Below are 19,515 nucleotides of genomic sequence, written 5' to 3'. Positions count from 1 at the left end.
AAACCCAGGGTAGTTGTGATAGCAGAGATGGCAAAAATACTAATTCGTTTACTGAACAAGTATTTATTGAACACCTACTATAATGGGTACTGTTCTGAGTGTTTGAGAAACACCTGTGAATGAAAGAGATGAGTTTCTGCCCACAAGGACCTCATATTCTAGAGGCCAGTGGAGGATAATCTCTTTTCTGAGAAAAATCTAAGTTACACAAGTCATCAAAAAGAGATTAAACAAAAGTAGGAAACATTCATTAGGCAAATGATCACCCAAGTTTCCAGCAAAGGGTCGGCAGATCTTTTGGTCCTGACGGCTCCATTCTTGAACCAATTATGTGCTTATCTTAACTATATCTCCTGCATAAGTATTGCAAATAAGACTTTCCATCCAGGAATTGTAAAGAGGTAATTCTTCAAAACAACAAAAAAATTAAAATACCTCAAGTGAGGTATGAATGATGACGTGCATATTTTAAAGGAAACATGGGCAGATGACATCTGCATATTTTAACTGATACCAAACTTAAAAGACAATGTCAGCCAATATAGGAACTCAGCTCAGTTGCGAACCCTGGGACTTAATCTATATTGAAGCTAAATATTCTATAAGCATGCAGTGAAGTGCAAAAAATAGCAATTGAAAAATGACATGATTAAATGGCACGACATGCAATCATTTGCTCTCAATTATATCAATGTATCTTCTTCATTTCTAGGAGTCAGGCAGAAATATTGTTTTTTAAATGCCTCTATTAAATTGGTCACCAATAATAAAATAGATGAGAGTCCTAATAAGCTCATTTACATAACATACATCATACACTACAAAACTATTCTCTCCAAACAGTTTTGCTCATAGATTTGTCTCCTGGTTGTCATGAGTCTTTGCTACATTAGCAGATTTCAAAAGCATAATACTGCCTTCAGAACCATTTGTAGAAAAACGTTTATGAAACTTTTCTAGTTAACCCTTGGCAGGATCCTTATTGCTAATTATGGAAAAGGTATTGATATAATATCTTGGCTGTCACATTTTATTATGGTGATGGTAGAAGCAGAATCTAGGTCTGACATTTTGGAAATACCATCTAATTGCAAGTTAGAAACAGAGAATGACAGTTTTAAGTAGATTATAACTTCTTTCAAAACAACAAACTGGTTTATTTAATGTAAAAGCTGGATTTTAAAAATAGCATTAAAGACCCCTGAATTGGTTTACCAAGCACATCTCTATCAGCTTCTTGAAGAAGGTCTGGGATATGTGCCAAAATAGTTTCAAAACTGCACATGTCAATGTAAGTCTAGATTCTAACATCAAATGATTTCTTATAACCATTGAAAATCAAAATATTTCCAGTGAATACTTTCATTTTTTTTAAGAAAAATCATCTGCCCTCTATTCACCTAGGAACAGACAATTGAAGTCCAAAGACCAGTCACCTTAACCTCCACATCCTAAATAACCTGACCTTTGACCTAGAAAAAGATCCAACTTCTTGCAATCTAGCATCCTCACCAATGAAGCTGAATCATGAAGGGCCACAAGGACTATCGGTTAATACTGCAAATTCTTGGATGAATGTGTCATCAAGGGAAAAACTAATCCTTCTTTTACAAACACTCATTTGATGTTTTAATTGTTTGTACTTTCATGTGTTGAAAAATATTAATTATATTTGGAAAGGAGTATTTCTATTTCTATTAGCTATTTTTTTTTTAGCTGTGGACTAAAATATAATAACCATGCTAAAATTAGCAGGCCCTCACTGTGTTATTCCATGAAAGTTGTTGTTATCCCTGTGTGATATTCTTTAATTTTTTTGTGTGACTTTTCCTACATTAGGTTAAGTACTTTTAAATATGTTTGTTTTTAAAAATCAAGCTCAGTGGTCATGTGCTTAGTTCATATTCACATGCAATTAGTAATATGTTATATACTTCCTTTTCTAAATTAAAAACACTATTAAAATTCCAGACATACAAAACAATATGAAGATTAAGTTACTCTAAAGAAAACTGTAATAGCTTACAGATTGCTTGTATCATTACTAAAATGTTGGTATCTATTACAGAGTCTCCCTGGAATAAAGAATGCACTTTTGGCAATAATCTTTTAAAAACATGTCCATTATTATTAAGATGTTAAACTAGTCTGCAATTATAGGAAGGTAACTTTTAGCAATAAGGAGGAAAGGGTGCTGGATAGAAATGCAACTTAGACATTACACTACAAAATACCTTTTCTTAAAATTCTATAATCACTCTTTTCATAAGCAGATAAGGCATTAATTGCCATTTATTTTTACATTATTATATTCTGAAATCTATTGACAACACCCACTGCACTTTTTATCTATTAGATTCCCTGGGAATCATTTCAAAGTAATTCTGGGGAATGGACAAAGGTAATTTTCCTCCTCTAGATTATCTGTTGATCCCAGCTACCTGAACTCTTTTGCTCATTTAATGGATATTGGGTATTCACCGGCCAGGTCAAAGGAATATTCAGGACAGTCTTGAGGAAAGAAAGAAAAGAATTCTATGTGACAAGTTACAGCACAATACACCCATTAGGCTAAATCTATAAAAGACGGATTATCATAAAAATCATACCTGGAGAATGAAACAGCAAGAAAAAGCAGGGAGAAAGAAAGTGAGAAAACACAGAAGCAAGGATGACCTAAGAGGAATTCCCAGGGATAGTGTGGAACACGTAGGAGAGGACAGATGATTGAACTAACTGGTGTCACGACTCACTCAACTCTGTTGCATGGTATTTTTCTAGCTCTCTCATCCATACATACTTGACTATTCCTCATCCATCTCCCCTATCAGACTCTATTTTCCCAAATTTATCCCTGAGTAACATATTGTTTACTTCCTGCGAAGCCACTCTTGGCTTCTTTGTCACAAAGCTCAGAGTGTTACTTGAAGTATAACAAGTAGGAATGGGTATTTTAGGGAAGTATTCCTGTTATTGCAGAATCCTACAGGTGGGAAATAAATGAATTCAAGAACACTTGGGACACAATAACAAAGCAGGAAAGAGTTAAGTTTGGGGGAATAACACCACCTTTGAAAAGGAGGAAAATGATACTAGGGACAAAAAGTCAACCCTGGAAAGACTCTTCTGTTTATTCATTTACTCCTCCCCAACCTGGAAGAGACTGAGGCATAGACAGCTCTATAAACTTCATATTTCTGATTTTATTTTTATAGAATCTAATAGGGCATTTTCTTGTGAGTTTGGATCGTGAGGAATTTGCTTCTTAGCTCTTTCCCTCGCTTTTGTGGTGGAAATCCAGGGCAAATCCACTCCTTTTCACCAGTTTTCAGTATTCCCAGATGTGCAATAATACTAACCACACTCTCAGGGTCGTTTAGAAGTTTAACTAATATGTAACAGCAAAACACTCTTCAACCATTACATTAGGTAGTAGAGAGATGCTGACTAAATATTAGCCAACTGGTAAATTGCTATCATGATTATTTAGCTCAAAGCAATATTCCAGAACCTTGTGAAAAGGAAATGTAATAAGAACTTCATTCTTTAAACACTCCCATAGCTAAAATAAAGCAGAGGTCTGGGAGAATTGTTTGAGTGAATTTTCTTGAACACAGTTAATTCTCCTTTTAGAGGATTCTGTTTTCATTTCTTCTGATGTCTCTCCTGCTTGCTCCCTTAAAGATGACTGAATATATTAGGGGACAAGTGCCTTCATTCATTCCATCTAGTATTTAGGCAGCAAGGCAGAATATACGTTATCCGAGCATGAAGGTATACCTGTCGAACATCTGAGAAGCAAATTGGTTTGAAGGGGGAAAAGCACAACTTAAGAGTCTTTTCCTAGTTTGGCAATAACCAGTTGTGTGATCTCAAGTAAATCCTGTAACTTTCACATGCCCTCAATACCCTTTCCCTAAAGCGCAACAATCCTTTGGCTTTTAAAATTTTCTGGCACCAGATTATTACCTAAGCTTATTCTGTTAAGAGATAGGAAAAATAACATGTGGTGGTCTATGATGGTCTGCTCATGTTCTAAAATCTTCAAAGTCTAACTCCAAAAACCTTTACAGTGAGAACCACACGCCTAAGCAAAGCACACAAAATTGAAAAGCTGACTTCCACTGTTGCTTTCATAGAGCTTTGAAGTCCCTTGCACCAACGTTTTACTGGGAGTTAGGATGGCATGGTTGAATGGATATCCATTGGCTCTCTTGCTGGTAGGTAGTCTTGCCTGACAGATAAAGGAATGAATGGGTCTTGAAACATTCTTCCAATTCCTAAGTCATTTCTCCTGTCATGACCGAAGGGCAGTAGAGAAGGACATTTTGAGAAAAGGGGGAGAGCATGAGGGGAAGGCAGAACCTGGTTTACCACCTATCCCACACTTCTCAAAGGAACTTCTAAAACCAGGTCTGCTGATCCATTTTTGCACTTATCCTAATGACATTAAATTCAAAAAGAAAGAAAAATATCCTTGGGGAAGAGAATGCAATATTCTAAATGTAGAGAATATAAGTTAGGATTTAATCAACAGTTTAAAGCATTAATGAAATTAAGAGAGATAAGTTAGGTTATTTTTTTTTTTCAGATGGGAATAATGATTTATGCCTCTGTCCTATCTTAGAGAGGTTTTGGGAGGATTAATGAGCTAATGTCTCTAAAGCTCTTTAAGCTCCTCATATGGAGGTACAACATAAACAGAAGGTGAAAAATGATAGCAAACTCAACACCAAGTTGAAATCCTGAGAGTAAAGCCCCTGGAAATGAGAAGCTATTGCAGGTCAAGATGGTAAGTCTCTGAATTCCAATACCAAAGGGGCCTTGGTTTATTGTCATACGTATTTTTAATACTATTTACAATAGGACTTCATAGTATTAATAAGCATTTCTACATTTCCTATTAATCACAATGTCCCTTGTACTGATCATTTTTTATTTGTATTCATCAGATGAGATAGGCTCAGTATTTCTATTTTATAGAGAAAAAATTGAGTTGTGAGAATTGCAAAGACATCAGTATTAAGCTGCATGAAATCTTTGGTTTGGTATTATTGGACTTATGGCCTGGATTAGGATTCAGGAAATGGGGCTGCCGTCTGGCTCTGGATGTGTGGTCATTTAATTTATCAGAGACTTTTTTTTTCTTCTTTGGAAAAAAAAGTTTGCGCTAGCTATCTGATCTCAGTCTTACTTACTTACAATCTGCTAAGTACTTCTCAAGTATCTAGTGACTCTAAGGTACATTGTTTATGGTACAATAAAGGGTATGCAAAACAAGTATTTTAAGATAGTCCTTTTAAAAAGTGTATACTCAAAACAACAATGACATATCACCACACACCTATTAAAATAGCCAAAACTCAAAATACTGACAACACAAAATGCTGAAGAGGATATGGAAAAAGGACTCTTATTCAATGCTGGTGGGAATGCAAAGTGGTATGAGCACTTTGGAAGACAAAACAAAATACACTCTTACCATACAATCCAGCAGTCATGCTCCTTGGTATTCACCCAAAGGAGTTGAAAACTTATGTCTACACAAGAACCTGCATATGGATATTTATGGTAGCCTTATTCATAACTGCCAAAGCTTAGAAGCAACCAAGATGTCCTTCAGTAGGTGAATGGATTAATAAACTATGTTATAATCAGACAATAGGACATCATTCAGTGCTAAAAAGAAATGAGCTATCAACCCATGAAAATGACATAGAAGAATTTTAAATGCATATTACTAAGTGACAGAGGTCAATCTGAAAAGGCAACATACTGTATGATTCCAACCATACAACATTCTGGAAAAGGCAAAACTATGCAGAGTAAAAAGATCAGGGACTGCCAGGGTTTGGGGCAGGGGGCTAGGAGTGAGGAATGAATTGTCAGAGCACAGAAGATTTTTAGGGGAGTGAAAATACTCGGTATGATAAACCATAATGACAGATACATGTCATTATACAGCTGTCTAGTCCCACAGAATGTAAGCATTGAGTGAACTGTAGTAAAACTATGAACTTGGAGTGATCACAATCTGTCACTGCAGGATCATCAGTTGTGACAAATGTCCCACTCTGGTGGGGTAAGTTGATAACGGGGAGGCAATGCATGTGTGGGGGCAGGGACTATAATGAAAAATCTCTGTATCTTTCCCTCAGTTTTGCTAGAACCTCAAATTGCTCTAAAAGAAATAAAATTTTAATTAAAAAAAAAGTTTGCATTCTAATTTGTTGCTAAGACACAGATTCCTACCTACGGACATCAGAATAACATTGAAATAAACACAGGAATTTCTTTAATCTCTTATCTCCAGACCTCCGGGCACATGCACATACTATTCTGTTCACTCTTCCCCTCCTTCACTTCAGATCTCAACTTAAGAGTCACTCATTCTAGGAAATTCCTTGCCATTCCCCAGTAATGCCCCACGTACTTCCACAGCATACTACATTAATTCCCACCACAGCCCATACGACATTCTATTCTACTTGCCTGTTGACTTGTTACTATCCCCCTTTAGACTGTGTGTTCCTTGGAAGAGGACAATGGACATTTCACCCTAGTACCCAGCACAACACCTGACATAGGTATTTGAGTAACAGAAAAGTATTGAATAAATTTAAAATATTGTTACCCAAATTCCCAAATAATCTTGAACTGGCTTCTCTTTTTAGGTATCAGAACTCCTCTATCTTTACACATGTTCTACTACTTCCAAGGCTTTTTGTTGAAGATTCTCTCCCTGATTTAAAAACAGAAGCAACAGCATTCCAGGAAGAGAGGGACTCTTAGTGGGAGAAAGTCTGGAGAAGGCCTTCTACTTTCACACCCCTACCAGCACAGCAGTTCCCAAATCCTGTCACCTCTAACCCTGAGGTCTCTCTCAAATCCAGGCTCCTATCTTCCACTATAATTGTACTATTTCAAGTCCCCAGAACTTATCACCTAAGTTACAGAAAAGCTACCTTCTAATAGGACTTTCTCTCTCAAAGCTGATGGACACAACTCTGCAAGACCCCTCTCCTGCTCTGGGATGCTGAAGATGCCCCTGATGAATGAGAAAAGTGTAGATTCCTTAGCTTGCTTTCAACCTCACCTGAGAGTAGAGATGTAGGTACCCCATGCTTCAGTATCAATAGACAATTTGCTATCCCTTGTATATGGTCTATTTTTCTCATTCTGGGATTTAAATAAAACTAAGGGGAATTGAAATTTTCCATTTCTTTTTTGTCTGGGCCTGAAATATTTGTACAGGAAGCCACTTACAGAATCTCTCGGAGGACCTATCTTAACACTTAGTTCCAGAAAACAAAACTTCCTACTTAAGAATAAAGAGCCACAGAAAAGAAGACACTGTAGTTCAAGGGAGGGACTAATTTGAACACTCAAAGCAACAGACTAATAGATTCCTTTTGAAACAGAATTAATACAAGAAAAAAGAAAACCTTAGAAATTTTTAATCCATTTCTCAAAAATATGCACAAAAATACTGCATCCATAGCACTGAGGTAGGCACTTCTAAAAATGAAACAAATTAAGACTGGTAAAGATTGTACAAAGATGAAAGGAACTTTTGGTGAATTAAAGATTGCAATGAAGACAACCTACAAAATTAGGTACTGCAAAACCAGAAAACAACCTTGAAAATTCCACCAAAAGTCCCTGTTAAAGAAGAAGAAATAAAAATACACTTCTTTAAGTGAAGGAAAGATCTAGCTGACTCAATGTGCATGGAATGATTTCTAAAAGGAAGGAACTAAATGTGTGGGCAACTTGTGATAATCAAACAGAGGTAAAACTCTCTGATCGAAAGCAGAATTTCAGTTTTCGAAAACAATTAGGACTCACCAGGTTCCTAGCAAAAGAAATAAAAAGAGACCAGCACCCACTCATATATAAGTGGAAAAAACAAGTAGTAACTAAAATCAGACCTCTCCTTTATAACTATAAATGCTGAAAGAATCACTGGCAGTTTTGATGGTCAAAGTTTATATTCCCCTTGGCAAAATTTTATACTCAGCCAAGCTACTGTTTACATGCAAGGTCAAGCAAAACACATTTTCAGACATGCAAAGGTTTGGAGGATATACTAAGAATGTACTTTTCCTATAAAAATTATTAGAAGACAATATAATAATACTAAGAGTAATTTTTGTAAGAAAATGGAAAACCATGGTATAAAAAACCTGATATTGAGCAATGAAATGAGTATTATAAAATATTCTGAATTATTTTTCATATTCTTATGAAATATAATGCTAACATCAAAAGGAATTATTCCAAGTATGAGAAATAATTTAATTAAGTTAGTAAATTAATAATAACATTAGCTAATAACTAAATCCAAGATTATAATAACAAAAATGGAGAAATAGGGCAGAGGATGCAGAGAAGTCGATTTCTCATTTTAAAAGTGGCATCAATAAAACGTCAATGCATTGTTATTGGATATAAAGAATATGTTAAAAGTGTTCCAATTTACTAGGGTAAAAATGAACAAAACAACATGTCTTACAGCAAAACATTTAAACAAGACTGCAGTGTAAGCTCCATGCATCGCTAACACTCAGCCCAGTGCCTGTCACATGGTAGGTTCCAAGAAATATTTACTGAATGAATAAATGAATGAACATGATGAAATAAAAGATCAGCAATCTTAATCAAGAAACTAAATGGGAATGGGCTTAGTGTTTTTACTAAAAGATATAGACTTTCAGATTTCATTAGAATGCAACTTATAAAAAATTCACCTAAAACAATATGCTAAAAAACTGACAACAAAAATCAAAGGCAAGATATATTATGCTTTTAGATACATCATGAAGGACTTCAGGGCACTTAATAGATGAGGAAGGAGTAAAGTGAGGGGAGGGTCTCTGACTGCAGGTTCTCTGATTCATCCTCTTTGATTCAAACCTTTCATCTCTTCACCCTGGTCATTAATTTCAAATATATATATAGATAGATAGATAGATATAAAGATTTTATTTATTCATTTGAGGGAAAGAGAGAGCATGAGCAGGAGGGAAAGGAAGAGGGGGAGGGAGAAGCAGACTCCCCACTGAGCAAGGAGCCCGATTCAGGGCTCAATCCCAGGACCTGGAGACCTGAGCAGAAGGCAGATGCTTAACCATCTGAGTCCCCACTGGTCATTAATTTTTACCAAGGGTTTTCTGTATTCCGCTTCTCACAGACCTGTACATTTGTTTGTCACCACCATACCCGCATTTATTGGTATAGTTCTTTCTACTTTTAAATCAACCAAGTCCCGAGATGTATAAAACAACTAAAACATATATATTCATGTTACCTGTGCCACCATTCTGACTGAAATTCATGACTAGGAAGACCTTCTCTTTCCCATTTTAGATGAGCATCTCTATTCAAATTACAAAGATACTATAATGCTGGAAAGGAAATGGGTACAAAGACAAAGTTGGCTACTGTGGTGCCAAAGGCAATGAACGCTGGTTCAAAAGATGCCTTTGTCCTTCTGAAGCATCATTCTCAATTAAGTAAAACATGACTCTGGGTACATTGAATTGACTATGTTTTGGAAGTTTTGTGCCACAATGAAAGTGTTGTTTAGAGGAATTAAATGGCATCTATAACTGAATAAATTTATCAAAGGAAAAAGAGGTCTACTACAAAGTCACAGAATGCTAGAGGTGAAGGGAATCCTTTCAAACCAAAAACCTAATTTACAAATAAAGAATATCAGGCAAAAAGAACTATTTATTGAGATCACATAGCTGGAAATCCTAGATCATAATGTTGCCAATCAACATGACCCAGTGAAGGTACTCAATAAATACTATTTATTGGTTAATTGTAAAAGAATAATGTACTAAAGTTACAGAAGAGGACTGACAACTCATTATGAACACGAAAAAAAAAAAGGAATTTTGCTTATCTCCTTAAATGGAGATCTAATTGTATATATAAAGCTGTAATCCAGGAAAAATAGGATGAAGATCTAAAGAGTGTTTACAAAAGGTCAGAGAGAAAGAAAATGAGAAAGAAGAGGGACTCTAAGTAGCTATTTTGCCATCTTGTTCAAAAGCTGAAAAGTAGTCTAATGTGGAACCCACTTTTGATACTCTGGGATCTGGTATACTGCATCCTAAAAGAGCTGTCCTTTTCACAGGTAAGAGGGGAAACTTCGTAAAGAATCTGACATGGGTCTATCTCACGAGATCATGACCCGAGTCATAAATCAGGAGTTGGATGCTTAACCAAGTGAGCCACAAAGGCACCCCTATTATCTCCATTTTTAAGATGAGAAACCTAGGGCTTTAAGGAAGATCATGAATTAGAAATAGGTAGAACCACTATACACCTAAGCATCTTGAATCCATTGGTGTATCCTCACTATTATGGGTCAGATGCCTTGTTCCCATCCTATATTTAGATAAGTGGAGAGCATGGAGAAAAGTTTGCAATTCTGTTCTCCCAGTTTCTTCCTAATTTGAGTTTATTAACAATAAAAATAAAACTTAAGTAATGTTAAGAAATCAATGAAGAATTAAGAATAGAAACCGTAATCACAGTGGTTTCAGAGACTAAATGCAGTTCTATTGATTTCCTAAGTAGCCATAAAGTAAAGATGGGTGAGACCTCTCTCATCTTTCTAGATTAGCATTACAGCCTTTAATTTCCATGAATCTGGTTTACCTGATAGCAGTTATACAAATGACACATATGAAATGAGTATACAGCTATGTCTTTGTATCCTCAACACATTTCCCTTCATAGAAATCATGCAGCATCTTCTTCCAGTAAAAGGTATGCTCAGAAAGAATTATGCCTCTGTTGTTCCTTTTTATTTACTTTAAAAGGCTGTACTGGGACTGCCTATAAAAATTTCCTGTGTGTCTTCCCACCACCCCCAGATGGTAGTGTATATAACATTTATTTAACTCTATCTTTTTTTTTTAAAGATTTTTATTTATTTATTTATTTGACAGAGAGAGATCACAAGTAGACAGAGAGGCAGGCAGAGGGAGAGAGGGAAGCATGCTCCCCACTGAGCAGAGTGTCTGATGCGGAACTCGATCCCCGGACCCTGAGATCACGACCCGAGCAGAAGGCAGCACCCAACCCACTTAGCCACACAGGTGCCCCTAACTCTATCTTTGAATTTAAACCTTAACCCAGTCAAAATTTTTAAAGGCAGTTCTAGATTGTATCCAGTTACTTTAAATTACTAAATTGCTAGATGATAAATATTTTTACATAGAGTGGAAAAAAATATCTGATAAAAGTTTAATTCAGTATTTTCTTTTGATGAAATTACTTGGTTAATATAAAAACTTTAAAAAAAATTTTATCTAAGACATATAGAAAAGAATAAGTCCTGTCTGACGTTCATTGATTTTGAAAGCATTCACATGCTTTTGTCACAGCCAGACTGAATCACTGTAATTCTTTGCAGCTTTGCTAACAACATCATTACAAAGTTTATAATGACTTCAGGACACAGCAATGGGGATGATCCTGGACCTGCAGGAACCACAGCTTCCTTTCACTTATTTCAAAACTTCCAAAATATTCTCTTCTCTCTTCCAACCTAATCTCCTTAAAAATGTGGGTTGTGAGGGATACAGGAAGTGTGATTATTTATGGTGGCATTTGAAATCGGTTAGAGTGGACATGGGAAATTCCCTCTAACTATCTTTCCTGGATTGGACCAATTTTTTACTTTTGGAAATTATACAGTGAGATTTGGGAAAATATTTCCTCAAGCACATGAACTGTGTTTAGCTCTTTTATTTACCTCCTTTTTAAAGAAAGTAAATTAGTGATATTCCTTTTCAGAGTGATTAGTTAGTAATGCTACACATTTGATAGTTAATTTGATTCCCTTTTAAAGACTCTACCCTAAATTTTTGATTTCCAAGATTTAAAACATTGACTGGCTGACTTCCTTTAGCTGGCTGTCAAGTATTCAGAAATGGGAAAAGAACAAGAGTAGGCTACCATTTAATGTGAAATAGATCTTTGACCTAGGGACTGTTGGGCTTACAAAGTAGAGACTGATTCTGGAGTAGACTTACTAGGCCCAACTATTGGCTTTGTCATTAACTACCTGAATGACCTCAAGCAAATTACTTCAATTTTCCCTGCCTCTGTTTTCTCGTCTAGAAATACGGGATAATAAAATACCTGCCTCAGGATGGTGGTAAGAATTAAATAAGCAAATGCAGGTAAAACACTTAGAAACTGTGACTGACATCCTGTGAACACTTGGTAAGTATTAGTTGTCCTTGTTCAGACTGTTAAAGAACATTTCGTTCCTCCTATTCAATTCTAGCATGGCCTCCTTTCTGAAAAGGAGATGTAGATGGTAGCCGTTCTCATGTTATGATAATTTTTGTAATCTAGAGCAGGGTCAGGGACCTAAAGCCCGAGGGCCAAATCTGGCCCACTGCCTGCTTTTGTAAATAGTTTTGTAAATTAGTTTTATTGAATTCATTATTGAATTCAATATTCATTTACATATTACTGGTGGCCACTTTTCCAGGACAGCAGCAGAGTTGAGTAATTGTGACAGAGATTGTATTATCTGGCCTTTTACAGAAAATGTTTGTCAACCCTTGATTTAGAGGACAACAAGGTTTCAATGGTTATTTTGAAGGATTGGTGAATGACTGGATGGGAGAATACTGGAATTTGAACCCAAAGACCATGGCTTTTGCTCTGTCTCTGATGCTAGTTGCTGTGTGGATTCAAACAAGTCATGCTGAATGACCTCTCAAATTCATTATTTTTATGAATGATAAACTCAAAAGTTTGTCATTCATAAAAATAAATAAAAAGACCCATAAGAGAGTGATCATAATTTTCACCTTACATAATTAGTGTAAAGTTTAAGTAGAATAGCTTGGGTAAAAGTGCTTGGTCCAATTTAAATTGCTAAGCAAATGCGGGGCATTAATCATTGCCAAGCTTACCAAATCTATTCCACTCATTCACCTTCTTGATGACAGAGCCTCTTGGCAGCTCTAAACCTGTCCTTCCCGGGCTGGTTCTGGGCGCAGTCCAGTGCCGCCCCCTCTTTGAGCTAGTAGTATTGAATAATTTCTCCCCAATTTGAGTCTTTAGAATAATGAATTCAGTTATGGAATACAAGGAACGTATGATTAAACAATTATTTTCTCTTTGAAGGATCATCATTAAAGAGTAGTGCTTTCCAGCTAAAGGCCTTAAAGCTGTGCACGCATGTGCACGTACACACGCATGCGCGCGCACACACACAGACACACAGCTCTAAGGGGCCCTTTGCCAGCTGACCTCATTAAATCTCTGACATGCTCTCCACGTTTGATTGTAATGGTTCATACCTTCATGTATCTCCCCATGCTGGGCTTTGACTCTTTCTTTCTTAGGTAGAATTTTGCCTTGTGTCTCATCCCCCATTTATCACACTTACTGCCTTTGAGAGAAATAATACATTCCACAATTGCTTTTTCTCTTCTTCTGAATACTTGAGATCCTGATCCTTTTTCTCATCCCAGACCAAACTCTAAGAAGGAAACAGTTGTGTCTACAAAGTGATGGGTTTTCCTTTTCATAAGCAGCACCCTCCCACCCCATTTTCCTGGGCAGCGCACTATAGCTTATCTGTCATTGCTCTGGGTGCATATAAAAGAATTCATTCTGTTAAAAGCCTGAGATTTCAGAGAATGGAGACTCATAAAGCTAAGTCCTATGGAAGAGCCTGTCTTCAGTGTGACCAATGGCAGTAGAAGACATTTGGGAACACACAAGAAGAAGAGAAATGTGCCAAAGAGTTCCATACTTAAGGTTCTTTAGTAACTCCTATCTGAGGGTGCCTCGGTGGCTCGGGGGGTTAAGCCTCTGCCTTCAGCTCAGGTCATGATCTCAGGGTCCTGGGATCGGGTCCCACATCAAGCTTTCTGCTTGGCAGGGAGCCTGCTTCCTTCTCTCTCTCTCTGCTTCTCCACCTACTTGTGATTTCTCTCTGTCAAATAAATAAAATCTTAAAAAAAAACACCTCTTATCTGAGAGGCTTTATCACTTAGAAGGCAAAGGTTATCTGGTCTTTGGATTTGTGGTAAGTAAGAAGTTTTTATTCTGCATATGCTTATTATCAATTATGATTCTGGCAGGTTATAAACATTATGTTACATTATTATTATATTGCAAACATTTGGTTTAATTCATCCGATGAATGTGGTAATATACAGAACACTTGATTAATCATACACTAAGCACTAAAGAGTAAACAGCTCAGAAATATTTAAAAATCTGGCAAGGAAAGACATTTATTCCAACAGACAGGCGTAAAGCTTTCTTAAAAAACAAAAAAGAAGTGCCATCATGCTGGGTCCACCTAGCTGATCTCATCAAACTCCTCAAGCTCAAACTTTAGAAGGGACTAAAGTTTCAAGGGATACAGAAAAATTATCAGGGTGCCATAATCTCAAAAAAGTTTGAACATTTCAATTTAAAAAGTGACACATGCCAAAGAAGTTTACACTGATACAGTACAAAAATGTAAAATAAAAACACAAATATTTTCACCTCCCAAGAACTTCAGTAGCTAAATCTATTTTCTATTCTGGCCAAACTGCTGAAGATTGTGGCTGATAAACCAACCACAAAGACACAGTGACATTTAGTTCCATCCTGTTTTTCCCTTTGAGTCATCTGGCATTGAAGGGCATTCAGTAAATATCAATAAATATCAATTTTGCATAGTAGTTCAGAGGCTTTAGAGTCAGCCTAATTCTGTCTGACTTAAAACCTAATTCTACCACTCATATGTGGCCTTGGACACACACAACTTAACCTCCATATGCTGTTTCCATAGGAATATCCTGCAAAATCAAGATCCTTATACCAACTTCATAGGTTGCTATTAGCATTAAATGAGATATATGTATATACTCATGATGGAATATCATACAGGTGTCAAAATAAGTGAATTACAGCCATCCTCAAAGACATGAATGAATCTTGGCATTATAATATTAAATGAAAAAGGAAGTCTTAAAATATAACATACAGCATGATTACCTTTTAATAAAGTTAAAAACAACTAAAATCAAAAATATTCTTTCCTACCAAAGGAAAGCAAGAGCACAAAGAATATTGGGTTTATGATTATCTTAAGTGAGGAGAGGAGGGGATAGAATAAGGCTGGGAAACCATATGGGGAGGTAAACATTATCATCAAAGTCCTACCTTTTGGGGGGAGGGGTAGAAAATTTCTGCATTTATTATATTATTTTAAAAACAGCTAAATATACAAGAGTGGGGTATAAAAGCAGTTAGTTCATAAATAGTGACATGGAAAACATAAAAATTCTCTAAGAAAAACACTCTTTGAAAAAAGAAAGAAAATAGCAAAAAGCATGTGATAGTCTCTGGTACTTTTGAAATGAAAATTCTAGGATTATTTTGGGGCACTAAAATGCACATGGTAAATAATTAATTAGGTGCAGTGAATATTTCCATCGTGGCTAGAAAGTATTACCAAATGACTAGGACATCTAGGAACTATCTAATGATCTGGAAGGCTAGAGATTCCTCTTGGTCTCTCCCTGTTTCCCTGTTTCTGAAACTCTTAAATTTGCTTCCAGGATAGCTGAAAATCATGTTGATGACCCTATACAAAGCTAAAGCATAAAGCTAATGTCTCTTGGAAGCATCAGCAAAATTAATGCAGAACTGCTTTTTCCATTTATAATAATAATAAAAGTGGAAGGGAGTGTTTTTAAATACCTATGAAATACGGTGGTAGGCAGGTATATAAATAATTGTAGTAACAAACTTCCCGTTATTATTTCCAATTATTATGTAACATTTTGGGATTTATAATATTAAGAGAGTCCTATCCCTTAAATGTACCATTACAAAAAGTAGAAATAATAATTTATGTATGTAAACTCATAACTGTGTGAGATAAATACCATCACTATCCCATTTTATAGATGAAGAAATTAAGACACCAAGGGATAATACAAGAAATCTGACCAAGGTCACACATTTGTCTGGGGCCATTATCTGGTTCACTATAGCTATGATATAGATACTATAGAGAAAAATATATTTCACATAATCCAGCCAAGTAATGACCAGGATGCTTTATAAGGTGCATGTAATGTTCAAATACCTGAAGACTCCATCTCCCTGCAATGGGGGGTCAGGGCAAGGCAAGTAGAGATGAAGAACAAATCTTCCCAATATAATATTTTAGTTAGGAAAACCCATTTGCCTTGGAAGAGGCTTTCATTTAAGTTCCAAGTTTGGTCTTGTCAATTGAATGGCAGAAGAGGAGGTTTTCAACCAAAACAGTCCGCAGGTGTGTAATGCAGGAAGTTTATTGCGAAGTATTGTGGTCTTACCTTTGAGGGCTTCTCCTCCGGGGCTATGCAGGTGAGCAAGGTGAGCCTGCCTGTCTGGCAGATGGAAGGTGAACCACATTTGACTGAATTCTCTGATTGATTGCTGGAAGATTGCGAGGGGATGGCAGGGCATGGGGTTGGGGACTGGGGGACTGAATAAAATCTGGTCCTGGAAGGCTTTGCAAAGAAACAGTTGCTTGGTCCTAAGAAATTCTTTCTTTCTTGGTTTTCTCCTTTCTGCTCTTTGAGACCATTCATGCCTGAAGGTTTCTTGCCACCCAGTTCATATCCTATAACCCCAAAGCCTCGGACTGTCAACAGCCAGAGCCCAAATAGTCACCGCATTTACAGGAGGATTCAGGTAGTACAGGCTAGCGTAGGCAATAAAAGAAAATATTCAGATTCTAAACTGCTTTTCAGTAGATACGGCATAAACCATGGAGACAAAGGGGTAAATGCTTCTTCTTCGTTGGCACACAGTGAATGCGCACACACTGTTTGGCTGAGGTTGGCGCTTTCCAACGATGGAATGTGCCTGTCATGGAGGAACCTCTTACTTTATGTCTTCCCTTCGTTCGTAGTTGATTCTCTCTTATGTAAAAATTATGTTTCCTTTTGTTAGCACTAATGGTCTTCAATTAAATCACATGCTTTTATCGTATCAATTTATGGAAGTATTTTTAGCCATATTATTTATGGAACGTTTAGGTCTGCCTCTCAAAGTCCTCAGTAATCTTTAGTGTTTGCTGGTCTGCTTTTAATTTATCAAACCCTCCCTCCACAGGCGTTGCACAAAACACACAAGCAGCAGCGATCTCCCCTGTACAATGTGTGTTTGATAGGCTTAATGTTCATCTTTATACGCACACTGACGTTGGCATACAAGAAATGTGGAGGGTGTCTATAAATCCAAGGAAACATTTAAGTGCACAGTGATACATAGATACATGGGTATCATACTTTATGTACTTGATAAATATTTCATCCCTACCATAAAGAAAGCTTTTTATCAACTTTGATTGTTTTTTTATTACCTTAAAGTATTGCAGTTGTTTCTCAGCATTCATTGTTCCTTCCTTTTCTTGTCTCAGGCAGGAATTGAAGATGAAAAGCTCTGTATCTCTTAGCCACCCTTTCAGTTCTTTGATCCTGACCTCCAGCTGCCTTACCAGGTTTCCGCTTTCGGGAGAGAGCAGGTCACGTGGACCAGACCCACTGTGTCCTGCCATTGTGTCCTGGATCTTCTGTCTGAGGGTTTTCTAATGCATCCGATGAAAAACAAAAACAAAAACAAACAAAAAACCACCAACAAGAAAACAAAAACATATATTAGCTTCAGTACCAAAAACGTACCACAGTTTGGTTAGCAGCAAGAGCCACCTGGAAGGTGTCCAGCTGCACCTGCCACCTCACAATGGACATTCAGTTCAGATGAGCTCATTGTTCCATTTAGGATTTTCGAATTCTTGAGCAGTGTGTGTTGTTCTGACTACCACTAGAGGCTTAAGAAGACCTTATTCACTTATAATTTCCTTTAACAGGAAGGAAAAGTTCATCATGGTCACTGATGAAAATTCATTTGAATTCTCATGACAGGAGTTTACAGTAAAATATTCTCTGCATAACATTTTCAGGAGATAGAAATCTGAGTTTAATCAATATACTAAAGAGGCCAAGAGTAGATTGTGCATGGAGAATTAAATTCCCTCCCCCCCTCCTTTTTTTTTTGTTTCATAAAGTACAATTTTTCCCAACTATATGACTGAGGGCTGTTCAGAAGGGGTAGCTTCCTTGGTGCTGTTGTTGCATTTTACTTGACTTGGAAAATTGTTCAATCCCACAATTCTTCCCACTTTGCATTTCTGGATGCTAGACTTTCTAATATACGTGTCAAAGTAAGTCCCAATCCACTTAGAAGCCTTCTTAGATTAACCACTATGGCATGAACGTGCAGCTGAGAGGGATTTTTTTTTTTCTTTTTTTGGTGGAAAACACTCTGGAGAATCAGTAGGAGTTAATCTATAATGATGAATTAAACCTACAAAGAATAAGCTTTAAAACACAAATAAAATTAAGTCAACAAACATTCATTTGCTGTGTAGTGTTCTGTAAATAGTATCTTTAGGTGATCATAACAGAAAAATAGCCTTTCTTGGCAACACCCTTGTATTTTCATGGTGCAAATATTGATAATTTGAAGACCCTCAGTGGAATCCAGATTTAGCTATTGTTTTTATGCTGTGACAAAAGTAGCAGCAGGAGGTGAAATCAATGCCCTTGGAGGGTAGGGTCACAAAAAAGAATTTATTGCCACTTTTTTGTTCTGGAACAGTTTGCAATCATAAATTCTTCATAAACAGAATACTTCAGAGAATGGTCCGTCTTCATAAATATACGACAGAGGACATCAATTTCATTTAATTCACAATTTGTGTCAGCACAGCAGATGCCAATGCCTGCCTTGATAGGGTTGTTTAATATGCAATTGAGACAGAGTAATATGCAGCACAGGGGACAAAATTTCACAGATTAAACTGTACGCACCACTGACATTTCATTCTAATGTATTTCCATTCCACACTGTTCACCTTAGATGAAAGTAATATTAAAAACCATATCCCTCTATTTTACTATTGTTAGAAGTTAAAATCCTTGTCTTTAAATTTTTTTCATGCCAATTAAAATGTAATCATGCCAATTAAAGCAGGATGCCTGATGGTGTTAGTGTGGCATAGGTTTTGTTAGAATTTTCCCTCCACCTTTCTCTCCCCCTGAATCATTACAAAACTCTGCATATTGTCCTCAAATGGTATTTTTGTCAAAATGGCAACCCTTTTTCAGGTATCTGACTCATGAAGGATAGCTAAATACTCTCTTTTTTTGGATGTTATGATGATTTAAAATTTTTGTTGAGGAAGGAATATACACGACATTAAACAATTTTCCAAAAAAAGATGACTGTCAGTTACTTCTCAAATTAGAAATAGGTATGTGAAAATACAACATAAACTATTGCTCCTTCTATCAAGCACATAAAGTTGCTGATCTCATCTGTTTTGTGAAACAACCCTTTAAAAATGTCGTACGCTAACCACATTTCTCCTGCAGGAGAGATCAATGAATTCTGTGGAATTCGGTAGGC

At 36.5% G+C, this 19,515-nt stretch overlaps 1 protein-coding gene across 3 annotated transcripts in view; it reads right to left on the bottom strand.

Annotated features, from left to right (window-relative positions):
• Positions 1-19,515, bottom strand: part of LOC116861945 (A-kinase anchor protein 6) — a 416,895-nt gene that overhangs the window by 58,522 nt on the left and 338,858 nt on the right. For all 3 annotated transcript variants that reach the window (XM_032848880.1, XM_032848882.1, XM_032848881.1), the window contains exon 11: positions 17,408-17,632. In XM_032848880.1, the coding sequence (XP_032704771.1) occupies positions 17,408-17,632 (225 nt within the window). The remainder of the gene's footprint in view (positions 1-17,407; positions 17,633-19,515) is intronic.

Source organism: Lontra canadensis, unplaced genomic scaffold (genome assembly GCF_010015895.1).
Source record: "Lontra canadensis isolate GAN:19392208 unplaced genomic scaffold, GSC_riverotter_1.0 scaffold213, whole genome shotgun sequence".
NCBI classification, from domain to species: domain Eukaryota; kingdom Metazoa; phylum Chordata; class Mammalia; order Carnivora; family Mustelidae; genus Lontra; species Lontra canadensis.
This window is presented reverse-complemented; position numbering and strand designations above follow the sequence as displayed.